This window comes from Heptranchias perlo, chromosome 26 (genome assembly GCF_035084215.1).
Source record: "Heptranchias perlo isolate sHepPer1 chromosome 26, sHepPer1.hap1, whole genome shotgun sequence".
Classification (NCBI taxonomy): domain Eukaryota; kingdom Metazoa; phylum Chordata; class Chondrichthyes; order Hexanchiformes; family Hexanchidae; genus Heptranchias; species Heptranchias perlo.
The window spans coordinates 38760349-38777055 of NC_090350.1; the positions used below are offsets into that span (position 1 = coordinate 38760349).

The window sequence follows — 16707 nt, forward strand, 5'->3', positions numbered from 1 at the left end:
AACCTGATTCCAACATTGCAGCACTGGGTTTAGAGTCTATGCTAAAATCCTGAGCAGGCCTTGAACCCACAAACCTCTGACTCATAGGACAGTGTGCTACCAACCAAGCCAAGCTAATATGTCAGAGGGGTGATGTCAGGCTGGATTAATATTTTGGAGATTGGTTTTATCATCTTTGAGTGTCAGGGAGAAATTGTGCAGGACTATCTTTCAGGAGATGAAATAAGTTGGGTATAGTCCACCATAGAGTATCTTGTACTCAGACTGTGGAAGGAACTGGGTTGATGAATCAAATATTTTTCCTTGTTCCATGCTTCATTATGTTCATAATGACCCCTGATTACATAAATTATGTTATCAGATAATTCCATGTACATGCAGTCTAAACTCTCAAAAGGCCTTTGGTGTTTCTACAACTCCATGAAATACAAACTAATTACTTAAAATCTTGCATTTATATAGCGCCTTTCACAACCTCAGAAGGTCCCAAAGCGCTTTACAGCCAATTAAGTACTTTTTGAAGTGAAGTCTCAGGAGTGGAACTTGAACCCACAACCTTGTGAATTAGAGGCGAGAGTGCTACCACTCAGCCAAGAGAGTATCATAACTGTTGCTATGTATTTGACTTCTGACAATAGAGCTTCTCCTTGTTATATGCCACACTCTTTGAATTCCTACACTTGGGAAGAGCAGTTTTTGCCTCTGGGTTCAAGTCCCACTGCAATACTTGAGCACATAATCCATGCTGACACTTCTGTGCAGTACTGAGGGAGTGCAGCACTGTCGAAGATGCCATCTTTTGGATGAGACATTAAACAGAGGCCCCAACTGCCCTCTCAAGTGGACGTAAAAGATCTCATACCACTATTCGAAGAAGAACAGGGGAATTCTCAACCTACATCACTTAAAAAAAAAAGATTATCTGGTCTTTTATCTCATTGCTGTTTGTGGAACAGTGACTTCACTTCAAAAAGTACTTAATTGGCTGTAAAGCACTTTGGGACCTTCTGAGGTTGTGAAAGGCGCTATATAGAGTCATAGAAGTTTACAACATGGAAACAGGCCCTTCGGCCCAACATGTCCATGTCACCCAGTTTATACCACTAAGCTAGTCCCAATTGCCTGCACTTGGCCCATATCCCTCTATACCCATCTTACCCATGTAACTGTCCAAATGCGTTTTAAAAGACAAAATTGTACCCGCCTCTACTACTGCCTCTGGCAGCTCATTCCAGACACTCACCACCCTTTGAGTGAAAAAATTGCCCCTCTGGACCTTTTTGTATCTCTCCCCTCTCACCTTAAATCTATGTCCCCTCGTTATAGACTCCCCTACCTTTGGGAAAAGATTTTGACTATCTACCTTATCTATGCCCCTCATTATTTTATAGACTTCTATAAGATCACCCTTTAACCTCCTACTCTCCAGGGAAAAAAGTCCCAGTCTATCCAACCTCTCCCTATAAGTCAAACCATCAAGTCCCGGTAGCATCCTAGTAAATCTTTTCTGCACTCTTTCTAGTTTAATAATATCCTTTCTATAATAGGGTGACCAGAACTGTACACAGTATTCCAAGTGTGGCCTTACTAATGTCCTGTACAACTTCAACAAAACATCCCAACTCCTGTATTCAATGTTCTGATCAATGAAACCAAGCATGCCGAATGCCTTCTTCACCATCCTATCCACCTGTGACTCCACTTTCAAGGAGCTATGAACCTGTACTCCGAGATCTCTTTATTCTATAACTCTCCCCAACGCCCTACCATTAACGGAGTTCTTTTAAGTTCTTTTAAGTAACTAGTTCTTTTGCAAGTTCTTTTAAGTAACTAGTTTGTATTTCATGGAGTTGTAGAAACACCAAAGGCTTTTTGAGAGTTTAGACTACATGTGCATGGAATTATCTGATAACATAATTTATGTAATCAGGGGTCATTATGAACATAATGAAGCATGGAACAAGGAAAAATATTTGATTCATCAACCCTGTTCCTTCCACAGTCTGAGTACAAGATACTCTATGGTGGACTATACCCAACTTATTTCATCTCCTGAAAGATATTCCTGCACAATTTCTCCCTGACACTCAAAGATGATAAAACCAATCTCCAAAATATTAATCCAGCCCGACATCACCCCTCTGATGTATTAGCTTGGCTTGGTTGGTAGCACACTATCCTATGAGTCAGAGGTTTGTGGGTTCAAGGCCTGCTCAGGATTTTAGCATAGACTCTAAACCCAGTGCTGCAATGTTGGAATCAGGTTCCTTCAGATGATGCATGAAACTGAAACCCCTGGGTTTGAATGGTTCAGGTGGATGTTAAAGATCTCATGTCACTATTTGATGAATGGTATTGATGGATTGCTGTGAACAAAATGTCTATCCCATTTGCCTACATAACAACAGTCACTGCAGTTCAAAGGAATATCATTGTATCTAAGACAAAAGATGGTACATATTGAAGTGAAAAGCTGGATCTTAGGCCAGACAACCATGATTGCTGTTTGTTCTGCGGTCCTTTATTTTCAGCTGCAGTAATAATTTTTTTCCATCTACTCATTATTACAAGGTACCAGAAGAAGAATCAATAATGGAAACAGATCTAGAACCTCCTGCAGAGACTGGCTTATCAGTCATTGAAACTGGACTATCCGTCATAGAAACTGGACTATCTGTCATAGAGACTGGACTATCTGTTGTGGAAACTATCAAAATAGAGTCAATTTGGAATGAAGATAGTCAAGAGGATGTGAGTATGCTGATTCAAAGAGCTTGCATCCTTTTCTTATCCACCTAATGTCTTTGTGTTGCTGATTCACTGTTCTGCTTCTGTCTCTCTTTCTCTTCTCTGCTGCATCTCTCCTTTAACTTTTTTTTTTGCTTCTCTAAGTGTCTCTTTCTTTCCTTTCGGTGAGAGGAGGTGAGTGATTTGGGGTGGTGTCTCGAGAAAGGAGCCCCCGATAGCTGCGTTTGGGTTGGGGGTTGCAAGGAAAATGTGGACCTCAGTGGCTCCCTTCTTCATGCTCTTCCCAATGACTCCTGCATTCTCCACCCCATCATTCCAATTGTGTTCACCTTCACCTTCCCGTGACCCATTCCCCATTCTGCCATCCCCTCACTTCCATCACTACTTCTTCCTCTCTCTCTTTAAAAGACCCACTTAACCCTGTATGCTCCCCACCCCGCTTGCTCCACTGTCGCACAATTTACCCTTAACCCTCCATCCACTCTCCCCAATACCACTAGCTCCCTCCAAGAATGGGTGTTGAGAAGCCAGAAGCTATCTCACCCTCAATCAATTTCTCTTCTCTCCTCTCGCTCCAACCCTTCCTTCCTCTCGGTTTCCCTCAAAGAGGTTTTGTTTGCTTACAAAATTCATAGAATCATAGAAGTTTACAACATGGAAACAGGCCCTTCGGCCCAACATGTCCATGTCGCCCAGTTTATACCACTAAGCTAGTCCCAATTGCCTGCACTTGGCCCATATCCCTCTATACCCATCTTACCCATGTAACTGTCCAAATGCTTTTTAAAAGACAAAATTGTACCCGCCTCTACTACTGCCTCTGGCAGCTCGTTCCAGACACTCACCACCCTTTGAGTGAAAAAATTGCCCCTCTGGACCTTTTTGTATCTCTCCCCTCTCACCTTAAATCTATGCCCCCTCGTTATAGACCCCCCTTACTTTGGGGAAAGATTTTGACTATCTACCTTATCTATGCCCCTCATTATTTTATAGACTTCTATAAGATCACCCCTTAACCTCCTACTCTCCAGGGAAAAAAGTCTCAGTCTATCCAACCTCTCCCTATAAGTCAACCATCAAGTCCCGGTAGCATCCTAGTAAATCTTTTCTGCACTCTTTCTAGTTTAATAATATCCTTTCTATAATAGGGTGACCAGAACTGTACACAGTATTCCAAGTGTGGCCTTACTAATGTCTTGTACAACTTCAACAAGACATCCCAACTCCTGTATTCAATGTTCTGACCAATGAAACCAAGCATGCCGAATGCCTTCTTCACCACCCTATCCACCTGTGACTCCACTTTCAAGGAGCTATGAACCTGTACTCCTAGATCTCTTTGTTCTATAACTCTCCCCAACGCCCTACCATTAACGGAGTAGGTCCTGGCCCGATTCGATCTACCAAAATGCATCACCTCACATTTATCTAATTTAAACTCCATCTGCCATTCATCGGCCCACTGGCCCAATTTATCAAGATCCCGTTGCAATCCTAGATAACCTTCTTCACTGTCCACAATGCCACCAATCTTGGTGTTATCTGCAAACTTACTAACCATGCCTCCTAAATTCTCATCCAAATCATTAATATAAATAACAAACAACAGCGGACCCAGCACCGATCCCTGAGGCACACCGCTGGTCACAGGCCTCCAGTTTGAAAAACAACCCTCTACAACCACCCTCTGTCTTCTGTCGTCAAGCCAATTTTGTATCCAATTGGCTACCTCACCTTGGATCCCGTGAGATTTAACCTTATGTAACAACCTACCATGCGGTACCTTGTCAAAAGCTTTGCTGAAGTCCATGTAGACCACGTCTACTGCACAGCCCTCATCTATCTTCTTGGTTACCCCTTCAAAAAACTCAATCAAATTCGTGAGACATGATTTTCCTCTCACAAAACCATGCTGACTGTTCCTAATCAGTCCCTGCCTCTCCAAATGCCTGTAGATCCTGTCTCTCAGAATACCCTCTAACAACTTACCCACTACAGATGTCAGTCTGTAGTTCCCACGCTTTTCCCTGCCGCCCTTCTTAAACAAAGGCACAACATTTGCTACCCTCCAATCTTCAGGCACCTCACCTGTAGCTGTCGATGATTCAAATATCTCTGCTAGGGGACCCGCAATTTCCTCCCTAACCTCCCATAACGTCCTGGGATACATTTCATCAGGTCCCGGAGATTTATCTACCTTGATGCGCGTTAAGACTTCCAGCACCTCCCTCTCTGTAATATGTACACTCCTCAAGACATCACTATTTATTTCCCCAAGTTCCCTAACATCCATGCCTTTCTCAACTGTAAATACCGATGTGAAATATTCATTTAGGATCTCACTTTTGTTTGCTTACAAAATTCAACTTTAGAAAAAAGAGATATCTCTTCCATGTCTCATTGGTTTTAGAAATTAGAATCTCCGTCTCACAGGTGTACACGATTAGCATTGACCTTTTCCAAATTCAACAAACCACAGGCAGATAATCAATTGGCTTCAAAATTCAATGGCTTTTTTGAAAATTAAATTAACATTAAATGAAGAAAGACACACATACTCTCTCACCTCTTTCTCTCTGACCATAGACTGTCTGTCTCTCTCCCACACTTTCTCCTCTCTGACCTTAATCCTCCCTCGGTTTCTAAAGCTTATAGAACACAAAACAAAAACTACAGCAGGTATGTGATCAGAGCACTGTCATTTGTATCTCTCTCTTACACTGACACACACACAAACACCCTCTCTGCTATGTAAAAAAATACAAACATTTTACCACAGTAAAGCTTTTGAAATTTGTCCACTTGCTTTTCAAAATTATTTGAAGAAACTATGAGAAGGTAAAGAAACTTATCCTACCAGTACAACTGTCTGAAGGCATCCTGAGAAATTAGGTACACTGTAGGTGCTCAGACTGCACAATCCAAATTCAGCTAACAGCACCAAACTTTGGGCAAAAATATTCCAAGCCCAGGCTTTTGGGAAATGCTGAGGCCTTTAAATAAAAACTTTAATGAAAGCATTAAAAGATATAAAGAGAGAATTCAGTCAGAAGGTCATGGGTTCAAGCCCCACACCAGATACTTGAGCACATAATCTCGGCTGATACTTTGGTGCAGTACTAGGGGAGTGCTGCACTGTCATAGGTGCTGTCTTTCCAATGAGATATTAAGCCACTCTGACCTCTCAGGTGGATGTAAAAGATCCCATGGCACTATTTGAAGAAGAATAGGGGGTTCTCCTGGTGCCCTGGCCAACACTTATCCTTCAATGAACATCACTAAAATAGATTATCTGGTCATTTGTGTCATTGCTGTTTGTAGGACCTTGCTGTGCACAAATTGGCTGCTGTGTTTCCTACATTACAAAAGTGACTACACTTTGAAAATATAACATAGGCTGTAAAGCACTTTGGGATGTCCTGAGAATGTGGAAAGCACTATGTAAATGCAGATTCATTCATTTTCTCTCTTTATTTGTATTTAATCACATTATTGTGAAATATGTAATTTATATTTTTTTAGATTTTGGTTAAACCCTTATTTTTGTCAATAGATATTTCAGTCACTGAGAAAAAATGTCAGTTGAAAAACATGTTCAGTAAGTGTTTTAAGGAAATTATGGAAACTCAGTGGCCAGATTGCCAATGTCATGGTGATGGACCATAACTCTACAATGGCAACTATTGTCACCCCTTTAACATTGAAAATACCCATCACAGTGCCACCTGAAGGATTAATAGGTACTGCAGGTACTTCAAATGAGTCCTCGGTGAAACACAGAATTTGATATATAACAGATTGTTTGTTTCAGCAACACAATGTGTCAGTTCAAAACATTAAAAAATGTTTGGCCTATGAAAATGTAAGTTTTCCTTGTTCTGTTGGCATTCCTAAGGGTTAAAATTAAATAATTACTTTGAAGTTCTCATTTGCTCTTTAATAAGTTGCTTAAAGGCTCTTATTAGGAAGCCAGTGATTGGCAATTTGACTAAAGTGTTTTTTTTATTACTATTGCACAGTTTATTCAGACAATCATTAAATTGTCTGGTTTCCCCATAGAAGCAATTTTACTATAGAAACACATGCCAAAGGGAATCAAAACACAAGGAGGAGATTGTTCTGTTCATTGCACGATCCGTTCTTCTCTTCATTTCATGGCTTCATTTGAAGATTAGCAGGGAGTACTCCCTGGTGTCCTCGCTATTATTCCTCTCTCAACCAACATCACCAAAATGGGATTATCTGGTCATTCGTTCACCTACAGAACAATACAGACTGCACTTCAAAAAGTAATTCATTGTATGTGGAGCACTTTAGGACACCCGAGGAGATGATAAAGCTCTACATCATTGCAAGTTCTTTTTTTCTACTTCATTGACTGGGGCCATAACTATAAGATAGTCACTAATAAATCCAATAGGGAATTCAGGAGAAACTTCTTTACCCAGAGAGTGGTTAGAACGTGGAACTCGCTACCACAAGGAGTGGTTGAGGCGAACAGCACAGCTGCATTTAAGGGGAAGCTAGATAAACACATGAGGGAGAAAGGAATAGAAGGATATGGTGATAGGGTTGGATGAAGGGAGGTGGGAGGAGGCTCGTGTGGAGCATAAACACCAGCATGGAGCCGTTGGGTCGAATGGCCTGTTTCTGTGCTGTACATTCTATGTAATTCTATGACATTTTTGCTTATCCAACTTGTCACAGCATTCTCTTCTCATTTACTTAGGCTGACTACATTGTCATTTATGTTACTCGATAAGAGTTATAGTAAAATATGTCACCATAAAGTGCATTTCTGTTTGTCCTCTCACCACATTGTTTCAGGAGAGTGACTCCCATGTGCTAATTTGCTAGCATTATATTTGGACAATGAAGCCGGTCCCCAAAGATGCCTGGGGCTCTACTTTTATACGGACACTTAGAGAGAGCATGACTCCCCATGTTTACATAACCGAAACCAGATCCCTTATCTTGACTGGAGAATCATAGGCCCACATTTCTGTGAGTCTCCGATGCCTTTGGTTCCTGGAACTGGGGCCTGTATATGCTGTGAAGTGTAGCCAACGGAGTGTGATGTTTACAATCAGTGAAGTGTAAAAGTACCCATAAACCTGTTCTGAGATAAAGGCTGCCACTCGGTGATGCATTAGCGAACGTTGGCATAGTTAGTTGCTTTTATATTGCATAAAAATTGATAAAGATCTTTTGAAAGACCTGGTATATTTTGTCAATCAAGTAACTAAACCATTATGGTGGAGTGGAGGGTAAATCATTTTAACTGGAGCAAAGAGGTCCCTATTTACATCACATACCTGATCTTTTTCAATGGGCAAAGGCACCCCGGAAAGAAAGGAAATAAGGTCAGTCAAGATTCTACCTGAAAGATGTTTTTGTGTGATTGAATTTTGTTCTCACAGGATGGAGGAGGTCAGTGGGGAAGAGTGGATCATTTTTTTTTCACCTTTTATCATTCAGTGTCAGGATCAAGCACTCCCAGATCAAGTATAGAACAGCTTCAGAGTAAAGCTGCATCTTTTCTAACAATATGGCTTGGCTCCAGCCTTTGAAGTCCTAAGATCCTTTCAGAAAATATAACTTTTTTTTCTCTTCATGAGCTCTCTGATTGAAATTGACAATTTTGCCAAAGTACGGACAGTTTTGAACTGTGGGTTCGTGTTCACTAAAAGATTTTAGGTAGGACTGTTATAAGTAGTAGAGAGAGGAGACTTTCATCTCATAGGTTTGAATCTAGTTCAGACTTAAGTTGTGGAGATGAAAGGGCAGTGTGCTGATGCACTGCATCAGTCAGTGCTTTCACACCGACTATTTTTATCACCTAAAAGGATTTATGCACATAAGTAATCCACCAAAGAAAGAACTTGCATTCATATAGAGCCAGGATGTCCCAAAGTGCTTTACAGCCAATTAAGTACTTTTGAATTGTAGTCACTGTTGTAATGTAGGACATGCAGCAGCCAATTTGTGCACAACAAGACCTCACAAACAGCAAGGAAACAAATGACCAGATCATCTGCTTTTCAGGTGTTAGTTGAGGGATAATGTTGGCCAGGACACCAGGGAGAACTCCCAGCTCTTCTTCAAATAGTGCCATGGGATCTTTTACGTCCATCTGAGAGGGCAGACAGGGTCTCGGTTTAACATCTCACCCAAAAGACGACACCTCCGACAGTGCAGCGCCCCCTCAGTACTGCGTTGAAGTGCCAAACTGGATTATGTACTCAAGTATCTGGATTGGGACTTGATCTCACAACCTTCTGACTCAGAGGCAAGTGTGTTATCACGGAGCCGAGGCTCACCTCAACCATGTGAGCGAAGAGTATTTAGCCTATGCTAAGTACATCTAGAATTCTGCTCAACACCGTGATTTGTCATTGCCTCAGACATATCCAAAGCCTTTGACAGTTTCCTTTCAAATCACTCAATTTGTACTGTAGTTGATGACACCTCATCCTACTCTTTTACCACCAACTTAGGGTTTCCTCAGGTCTCTGTTTTCTCTCTGACTTTATTCCTGCTCCATGTCAAAGACCTCCATTCATCATCAATCCACTGTACATTCATCAACATGCTTCACATTGTGTGCCCTCAGTGTATATCACTATGTTTTGGTCTGCACACCCTTTGGTGGGACAATGAACATTTTGTTTCTTTCAAATCTTCAAAGATATAGGCCCTAAGATAATTGTTTGGACAGTAGCAGAATGTTTAGCAGCAATCTTAACCCATTAATTTGAAACATTCATCTATTACTATCCCACAGCATAATTTCAGAGCCATAGTTTCTTAATACCTCTCAAGTTCAACGAGCAGCTACTACCTCCTATTTTTTTTCCTTGCTTTTATTCTTCATCCATCGACATTCTTGACTTCACTCCCTCCTCTGATCTAAACTGAAACTCCCACATCTTCTCCACTGCTAAAGCACCCTCCAAAATTTTGCTTGATTTTCACTTTTGTACCAAACGCATCTTTTCCCAAAAACAACTCTTATGTATAAAATCCAAGTCTTGAATTTTCCTTCCACATCGGGGAAGTCGACACCTCTCTTCCATTCCAGGACAAAATGCAAGAGAAAGCTTGTGGCCTGATAGGCAGTCCTCTTACTTTTAGTCTTCAACCTCTCTTATCTCTGTCAGAACCCTTCTTGTCTCCATTCATTGATAATACTGTGGCTAATACTCCTCTGAACCTTGCTCCCTCCTGCTCCTTCGATGCTGCAAATTTGTCATCCTATACTCTGTTCCAAATCCGTACACCCCATGAAATCAAGATGAACCACAATGTTTCCTATTCTAACTCAATTTTTCTCCCCCAGGATCTCAAAACTGTGCCCAGTTTTCCCTTCTTCCTACACCCTACAGGTTAATAAAAGGCAAACTTGGTGCTACCCAATCACCGGTCCCCAATTGACCTCATCTTTTCAACCTGACTGGGCCATGACCTTTCACTTGGGTTTCACAAAAGTAACAATAAGAATCCCACAATAAGAATTTTTTAAAAATCCATGAAATATTCAGAGCAGGTAGATGACGAGGAGTGAGAATCAGCAAGAAAGGAAGGGGTTTCCCTGACGGACGATACAATTCTCTTCAGTAACACACAGAAAGAAGCAGATTGGGTGCAGAAGTTAAACGGTCAGTTTATCACAAACTGGATGGACGACGAGACACCGATAACGTTTAGAATTCACTTTGTTTCTAGATGTAGCACATTTTTCTTTTCAAACTTTTTGTATTACGTGATGAAACGATAGTGAAAATTATTCCAGAATTTTCTCTGGATGCTGTGGCACCTATTAGAGAGGAATCAGTTTGTACAGACGACGGTCGGGGAGCCTGTGAGTATTACTAATTTCAAGAAGGGGTTGTCACGGCTTTAAGGAGGGAAATTAAATTGCTTGGTCTGGAGGAGCTGTGTGTCATTTTCATTGTTGTGCACTGCAAAGGTTTCACAGCAAAGGACAAGAATGATATGTTTGCCACATTAATAATGTTTTGTTATGCTAATGTTGGCATTGTCACTCCAAGACTGTGTAGAACAACTTTAGAAACCCACCCACCCACCCAATCGTAGCAGTGACTCAAATTTTATGAAGGAAATCTCACCATCACGATCCTTTAAAAGATCAAGGTTTTTCTTGCTGTTCTGAATTTAAGTCTGAAGCATATAGTTGGGAAAAGCAGAAGGAGCTTTACTCTACATCCAAATCTTGCTATACCTGACTCAGGAGTGTTTAAACCGGAAGTTTTCCAGTCCCTGGCACTAACATCCTGCACCTTTGATGAGTAAAAAAATTCAAAAAAGTAGCTTAAAAATTTAGGAATAATATCTTTTTGCTTTACTGTCTATTGAGCAATCTGCCATTGGATGAAAGATGGGTAAACGTTTGTGCAATTATCTACTGTTATCTAGAGGATAGAAATTAAGTAATATCTTTGCATGGATTTGTAACAGATAAGTCATGTCTAACGAACCTAATTGAACTAGGTAACTAACATGGTAAATAAGGGAGTGTTTATGGATGTTATTTATATGGACTTCCAGAAGGCATTCGACAAGGTTCCACACAAGAGACTGTTAACATAAATGAGAACGGATGGACTTGGAGACAACCTATTGGCTTGGAAAGGGAATTGGTTAGGAGGTAGGAGACAGAGAGTTGGGATAATGGGTACGTACTCAAATTGTCAGGTTGTGACTAGTGGTGTCCCACAGGGATCTGTACTGGGGCCACAGCTTTTCACTATATTTATAAATGACTTGGATGAAGGAATAAAGAGCTGTTTATCTAAGTGTGCTGATGACACTAAGTTAGGTGGCACAATAAATAGTTTAGATGGGAGCAGAAAGTTGCAAAGGGACATTGATAGTTTACATGAGTGGACAAAACTGTGGCAGATGGAGCTCAGTGTGGGGAAGTGTGAGGTCATCCACTTTGGAACTAAGAAAGATAGATCAGAGTATTTTCTAAATGGCGAGAAGCTAGGAACAGTGGAGGAGCAGAGAGATTTAGGTGTCCAAGTACAGAAATCACTAAAAGCTACTGGATAGGTACAAAAAATAATTAAAAAGGATAATGGAATGTTGGTCTTTATCTCAAGAGGGCTGGAATACAAAGGGGTGGAAGTTATGGTACATCTGTACAGAGCTCAGGTTAGACCCCATCTGGAATATTGCATTTAGTTCTGGGCACCGCACCGCAGGAAGGATATATTGACTTTGGAGAGGGTGCAGCGTAGATTCATCAGAATGATACCGGGGCTAAAAGGGTTAAATTATGAGGACAGGTTGCATAGATTAGGCTTGTATTACCTTGAATATAGAAGATTAAGGGGTGATCTAATTGAGATGTTTAAAATGACTAAAGGATTTGATAGGGTAGATAGAGAGAAATTATTTCCTCTGGTGGGAGAGTCCAGAACAAGGGGGGCATAACCTTAAAATTAGAGCTAGGCCGATCATGGGTGATCAAAGAATCATAAAATCATAGAAGGTTACAGCACAGAAGGAGGCCATTCGGCCCATCGAGTCCGCGCCGGCTCTATGCATGAGCAATCCGGCTAGTCCCACATCCCCGGCCTATCCCCATGGCCCTGCACATTTTTTAGTTTCAAGTACTTATCCAGTTCCCTTTTGAAGGCCATGATTGAATCTGCCTCCACCACCCCCTCGGGCAGTGCATTCCAGATCCTAACCACTCGCTGTGTAAAAAAGATTTTCCTCGTGTCACCTTTGGTTCTATTGCCAATCACCTTAAATCTATGCCCTCTGGTTCTTGACCTTTCCGCCAATGGGTCCAGTTTCTCTCCATCTACTATGTCTAGACCCTTCATGATTTTAAATACCTCTATCAAACCTCCTCTCAACCTTCTCTGTTCCATGGAGAACAATCCCAGCTTTTCCAGTCTACCCACATAACTAAAGTCCCTCATCCCTGGAATCATTCTAGTAAATCTCCTCTGCACCCTCTCTAAGGCCTTCACATCCTTCCTAAAGTGCGGTGCCCAGAACCGGACACAATACTCCATTTGTGGCCGAACCAGTGTTTTATCATGACTTCTTTGCCTCTATTTATAAATCCCAGGACCCTGTTTGCTTTTATAACCGTTTTCTCAACCTGCCCTGCCACCTTCAATGAATTATGCACATACACCCCCAGATCCCTCTGTTCCTCCACCCCTTTTAGAATTGTGCCCTCTAGTTTATATTGCCTCTCCTCATTTTTCCTACCGAAACGCAATGTCAGAAAGCACTTCTTCGCACGAAGGGTCGTGGAATTCTGGAACGCTCCTCCCCAAAAAGTTGTTGAGGCTGGGGGTCAATTGAAAATTTCAAAACTGAGATTGATAGATTTTTATTCGGCAAGGGTATTAAGGAATATGGATCCAATTTGGGTGGATGGAGTTAAGATACAGGTCATGCGTAATCTAATTGAATGGCGGAACAGGCTGGAGGAGTTAAATGGCCCAGTCCTGTTCCTATGGTCCTCCCTATGTTTTACAAGCCTGCCTTTTTATTATCACTCAACTGTTATGGAGGGAATCTTTACTCAGAAATAAGGAATCCTCAATAATATAACTTACCCATAACTCTGTAGAAAAAGATGTTGTGGCAACTCTAATGGTTGATACACCTAAAGGAATAAGAAACCTGATAAAAATTTGGGAGTGAGCTCTATAAAAAGGAAAGGGCCTTAGCTCTGAGCACAATAGAAATAGAACAGATGAAATAAGTAAGAACAGGGTAAGAAACTGGACCAAATATTAGATCCTGATAATTGGGGGTGATTTTCCACATGGTGGAAATTCAAACACCAAATGCAATAAAGAAAATGTCGGTCTAGGCACAAAAGCACAACGGATTGATATTTATGCAATTTTGCAAATTCTGACCCGGAGATAAAGCTTTTACACCAATGGAGTAAAGTCACTGGGTTAGCTAATTATTGGAGGCTGTGTCCAATAAACATCAGCAATGCTACAAATTCTGAATAACTATCAGCGCAGTTGTCATTTACACTTTTAGGCTAGGCTTTAACCTGCACAGGTGGAGTAAAGATGGAAGTTGATATTCCTTAAGAAGTGTTCAAATGACTTCTCTTGAAAGGGGCGTGAATGCAATTCTGATGTACATGGAGGTATTATTCATACAGACTGATGGTAGTCCCTTACATTGTTGGACGCTGTAATGTGTGCAATGAAAGGTGTACAACCCATTATGTGAGAGCATATTCTGAATGCACAAGGAAGCAATTACAACATATATGGAGGAAAAAGTAGTCCGTTGCATCAAGTACAAATCAAGACACTCGCAGCATGAATCTGTTCATGTTAGCAGGATCCATAAGTTAAAAGGATGCTGAACGTTCCAGAGACCATTGGTTGTACCCATTAGAGGCCAGTCACCAAGCTGCAAGATCCAGTCTATATCTGAACTGGGATTGAAAGACTGGTTAAAGGGTAAAGGCAACACTGAAGACATAAGTAAGAAGAACAACTTACCTTTACTTCAAGCATGTGGAAAGTATTATAGGCAAGTAAGATATCGGTATTGATTGTGAAGTTACATGATAAACAGCTATCTCTGCTACAGTCTGCCAAGTAATTGGCAATGATATACATATATTTTACATCCTGTGCAATGTCTGCAGTGTTATAGTAATTCAGTGTCATTGCAAAACAATAGAATTGTCACATTGTAAGTTTGTATGATCACAGAGCTAACATTTCGAGAGTGCTGCGTTTTGGGACGATGCGTCCCCTGCTGTTAGGGTTTCCAATCCTCCAGGATTGACCTGGAGTCTCCAAGAATTGAAGATTAATCTCCACATACTGCTGCGAGCAACCTGGGAGAAAAAATCATGAGGCTTTAAAAAAAAAATTGTGATTTTTTTTTCATTTTCTTTGAACATTTTCATTTATCAGTTGTAAAAATATTGGCGATGGAGGGGAAAAGGCTCTTTGACTAACAATCAATTGGGTCCAGTTGGGTAACAAAGAGTCTGTTCGCTTTCGAATTGGCCGTGGGTAGGCAGTGCATCCGGAGGATGGACCAATGGCGGGAGTGTGGGGACGGGGCGGTTCGAGAGGGGATGTCATGTGATAAAACCTCCAGGAATATACCTAACCAGAGTTGGTAACCCTACCTGCTCGACAAGGTAGAACTCTGCTTTGGGACCATCTCAGCCACAACACTCCAGGATCATTTCTGCAGCCTGGAGGAAACAATGTATCCGATATATTTGGAGCGTGAGAGGTTGCAGCCTAAATATTTGACTCCACTTCAGCCTTAGGCTTCTGATCTTCGGCTATCTGGTTCGCCAACGAAGGGGGGGGGGGAGGGGGCAGGGGAAGTCAGAGGACCTCCTGCTCCTGAGCCTGGCAGAAAATCGCCATCCCCGGGTCCAGGCTGCGTGGGATCCGCAAAGAGAGTTGCTCTAACTGCCTGCCTCTCATCAGCGGTTTTGTTTGCGGCCGGGTGAACCTGGAGAGGGATCCTGCGATGTCCACCGGGATGCTTGAGGCCTGTGGGCATCGCAGGATGTCCATTGTAAAACCAACGAGGCAAATCATATCGTGATTTAGTGTACACTTTATTTTGTTAATATATCGGTTTGAATGGACCGTGTGAGAATATTGTCTGAGTGATGCCCTCCTCTTAAAAAGGAGGGCACTCGCAGTGGATTATTTTGATTAGAGTGCCACTCTTTTGGTCTTTCTCAAAATAGTCCTGGCACTTGGCAGAATGTTTGGACTTTAAAAGCTAGGAAACAGTGGGTTCCTTGTCCAGCTGTGCTCCATCAGTGTCCCCCGTGGAAAGATGAAGACATCTTCTCCGTAAAGACAAAAGTACAACTTGCAAAATATCACTGGAGAATGTATTTTCACTGATGTAGACACCACAGTGGGAGCGAATCATATATGCAAGTTAGATGGAGTTACTGAATATTTACAAAGGACTTTATGCACGCAAACTTACAGACTTATGTACACATCCTAGTTAAGATACAATTTTAAGCACAATGCTTTTCAACTACATTTTTCAAAACTTGGTTGCTGAAATTTCTCCCTTGGGGTCCAACTTGAAATAGCTTCCAACCATGTTAGTTTTATCTCAGTGGGACTGAACCTCCTGGTGTGCTTAGCGAACTTTGAAAACTAAAGTCAAACTTCTTTCTTATCACCTTTTTTTGAGGTGGTTCATAAAATTTTACGCAGCCCTGGGCAGCCACTGAATTGGGAAAAAATGCAGTTGTGTTTGATGCATAAGTTCAACCTTCTGAAGTAGGTAGGATTGATTGGGCTGTGAAGAATGCATCTTTGTATTTAGTGAGTCAAATCAAAGTGAGACGAGTCAGATTCTGTGAAATGTGGGAACCTGTACTTCCTAGTAAACTTCTTTCTTGCCCCTTTATCGTTAACAGTATATTATGACACATTTAAGAAGAGATTAGCATATGGAAAATACTTTATTAAGGCAAGCAATTTGAATAATTCCAACTAACTTCTGGTTGAATGTTATAATTAACTCCCAGCAGTAGTTGTTCATTGTAATTAACAGATTTTATGTTTAGACAGTAACAACAACTTGCATTTATGTATAGCTGCTCACGTGCAGAGAGGTGTCTGAGCATTTTACAATAAGGAAAAGGATACTGCAGAACTAGAGCACAACCGGGGGGAGGATGGAGAGGCGAGGAGAGGATGAAGACCTACACCACTGCATATCTGTTGCAAATGCCTTAATAACCATGATTTGGCACCTCACCCCCATTATCTTTTTGGTACTGTTGAAGCCACAGTAACCTCTGTGTTTCGAATTACCGGGTATTTAACGATAAGTCTACAGAGAAATTTATTCTAAAATGTTTTCTGGAGGATGATGCACCAGTCGCAGGGGGGGGGGGGAGGGGTCACGTTTTTACAAACCACGGTC

At 41.4% G+C, this 16707-nt stretch overlaps 1 protein-coding gene across 1 annotated transcript in view; it reads left to right on the forward strand.

Annotated features, from left to right (window-relative positions):
• The window catches only part of LOC137342771 (uncharacterized), a 36537-nt gene that overhangs the window by 4798 nt on the left and 15032 nt on the right, over positions 1–16707 (forward strand). Inside the window, exon 2 of the mRNA XM_068006948.1 lies at positions 2572–2751. Coding sequence (XP_067863049.1) covers positions 2572–2751 — 180 coding nt within the window. The remainder of the gene's footprint in view (positions 1–2571; positions 2752–16707) is intronic.